Source organism: Mastomys coucha, unplaced genomic scaffold (genome assembly GCF_008632895.1).
Source record: "Mastomys coucha isolate ucsf_1 unplaced genomic scaffold, UCSF_Mcou_1 pScaffold21, whole genome shotgun sequence".
Classification (NCBI taxonomy): Eukaryota; Metazoa; Chordata; class Mammalia; order Rodentia; family Muridae; genus Mastomys; species Mastomys coucha.
Window position 1 is genome coordinate 155,574,500 of NW_022196904.1, and position 2,291 is coordinate 155,576,790.

Consider the following 2,291-nt stretch of genomic DNA (forward strand, 5'->3'; position numbering starts at 1 on the left):
GGTTGTGAGCCACCATGTGGTTGCTGGGATTTGAACTCATGACCTTCCGAAGAGCAGTCAGTGCTCTTGCCTGCTGAGCCATCTCACCAGCCCCCGATGGGGGCCAGTCTTATTCAAACCACCATACTGGGATTATTTCTATTAACAAGATTTACTTATTTATTATTTTGATCAGTCATCCAATAAATGTGGACTGAGGTTATAGTTTAGTGATAGAGCCCTTGTCTAATATATACAAAGCCCTAGGTTTGATTCTCCCAAACTCTTAACACACACACACACACACACACACACACACACAAACACACATACACACACACACAACTATAAGTCATTCAAATCAATGTATGACCAGAATTGAGAACAAAATATTTTATTTCTTTCAATAAAACTATAGTTTACAGTAGTATTTACTAAATAAATTATATAATTTCTCTTTTACGAGCAATAAACTAAATCACAAATATTTCAAAGACAATGTATATACAAGACGTAAGGCCTTTTATAAATAGCTTTGCTTTTTCTCATTTCACTAGTAAACAGTGAAAAAAATCTTTATAGAAGCTGGCTTTCTATAAAGTAAAGGCAGACCTATTATACTGATCTTTAAAGGAAAACAGACTGAAGCTTTCAATGACATGGGCTATGATTAGAATCTTTGAAACAAAGAGAGAGGAGTTATATCTTATTTATCATTTTGCATGGATGGATTTTTTTTAAAAAATATAGAAGCAGATTCCATAGGTTGCTGATTTGTAATCACTCTATGCATGCAGAATGAAACACGGAGAGAGCCTATAGGAAAATAGCGTTTCCCAGTCCAAAGGGGCAATTGGCGATGGTATAGAAAAGCAGCTTAGATAGAGTTCATGCAGGTCTTCACAGTCAGCAAGCAACAGCGCCCACAGAACAGTGGGATTTTCACATCCATCTGCTGATCGGCCACGGACCAAGGCTCCCTGACATCGCGCAAGCTTCAAGGTCCAGCTGATTCTCACTGTGTGTGTTGGGGTTCAGCTTGGTTCTTCTGAAGAATTCTGCAGGGGGGAAGTTCTCTTCCCATAGCTGTTCGGGTTCCATTCATGTGCTCATGTGGTTACAGCTTTCACTTACTGGAGGAAAAGTAGAAAAAAAAAAAAAAAAAAAAAGAAAGAAAGAAACAGACATGAGCTTTAGCGCCAGTTCAGAACTCCTGCCTGTGAGCAGGGCCTTAAGTTGTTATTTCTCCCAGTAACTTGTATCTGAAGAAGCATGTAGTAAGGTTGGGGCCTGTGATGTGTTAATTACTCTAGGTTTATCGAGATCCAGCCCCTGCTACATCAACAGCAATGACTTTGGATGAAGCAATGTTAAGGCACACCCTGTCTTCTGAGTTTACAGGGCTCGGGAAGGGTATATGAGAACTCAGATGGTATATGAGAATTAAAGCCCAAAATCACAATGACTGGGCCATAGTCCTGAACTTATGAATGCTGCGCTCATTGCCAAACAGTATCCTGGTGGGCCGTAGTAAAACAAACCATCAGATATCTAACATAAAAATCAACGCTAACTAAAAGCAGAGCCAGGCAAGGTTGGCATGATGGTACATTCTCTGATCCCAGCACTTGGAAGGTAGAGACAGGAGGATGACAATCAGGAATTCAAGGTCTTTCTCAGCCTCAGTTTGAGGCTAGCCTGTGCTACATAAACCTTAACTGAAAGCAAAGCAAAACAGAGAAACTAACTAAATAAAAGAAAGCAGAGGCAGCTGTGTTAGTCTGATAGACATATCCTGGTTCATGTGGGGAAAACCATTTTAGTTTGGATTATACAGACATATACTGGGTCAAATCTATTTTCTAATTATCTAAGTTGTATAACATTTTGTATGTTTCCCAGCCTTTAAGTCTCGTTCCATCTATAGAATAGGAATAATGCTCAAAGCCCATCTGCAGCCAGTCCCTCAACACCCAGAGGAAGCTCCACTCCCAGGCTCTCTGACACATCCAGGATCAGTGGTGAGGAGGACCCAACATCTGGGAGTAACTGGGACCAGCGGGACCAGGCACACAGGAACTCCACCAGCCCAGTGGCTCTGGTTCCTTCCGGTCTCTCTTGGCTGGTTTCCTGAGCAGACCTTGGGTGAAAGCTCTGCAGCCAGTCCCACAACACCCAGAGGAAGCTCTACTCCCAGGCGCTCTGACATGCCCAGGATCACAGGATCCCAGAATCACAGGATCCCAGAGACAGCTTGACTCTGTGGAGTTCTGACACAACCAGGATCACAGGAAGGACAGGCTCCAGTCAGA

The 2,291-nt window shown here is 42.4% G+C and overlaps 1 protein-coding gene across 3 annotated transcripts in view; it reads right to left on the bottom strand.

The window, feature by feature from the left end:
* Positions 1 to 357: 357 nt before the first annotated feature.
* Positions 358 to 2,291, bottom strand: part of Pip5k1b (phosphatidylinositol-4-phosphate 5-kinase type 1 beta) — a 267,662-nt gene continuing 265,728 nt past the window's right edge. For all 3 annotated transcript variants that reach the window (XM_031389975.1, XM_031389976.1, XM_031389977.1), the window contains exon 15: positions 358 to 1,112. In XM_031389975.1, coding sequence (XP_031245835.1) covers positions 1,110 to 1,112 — 3 coding nt within the window. In that variant the 3' untranslated portion in view covers positions 358 to 1,109. The remainder of the gene's footprint in view (positions 1,113 to 2,291) is intronic.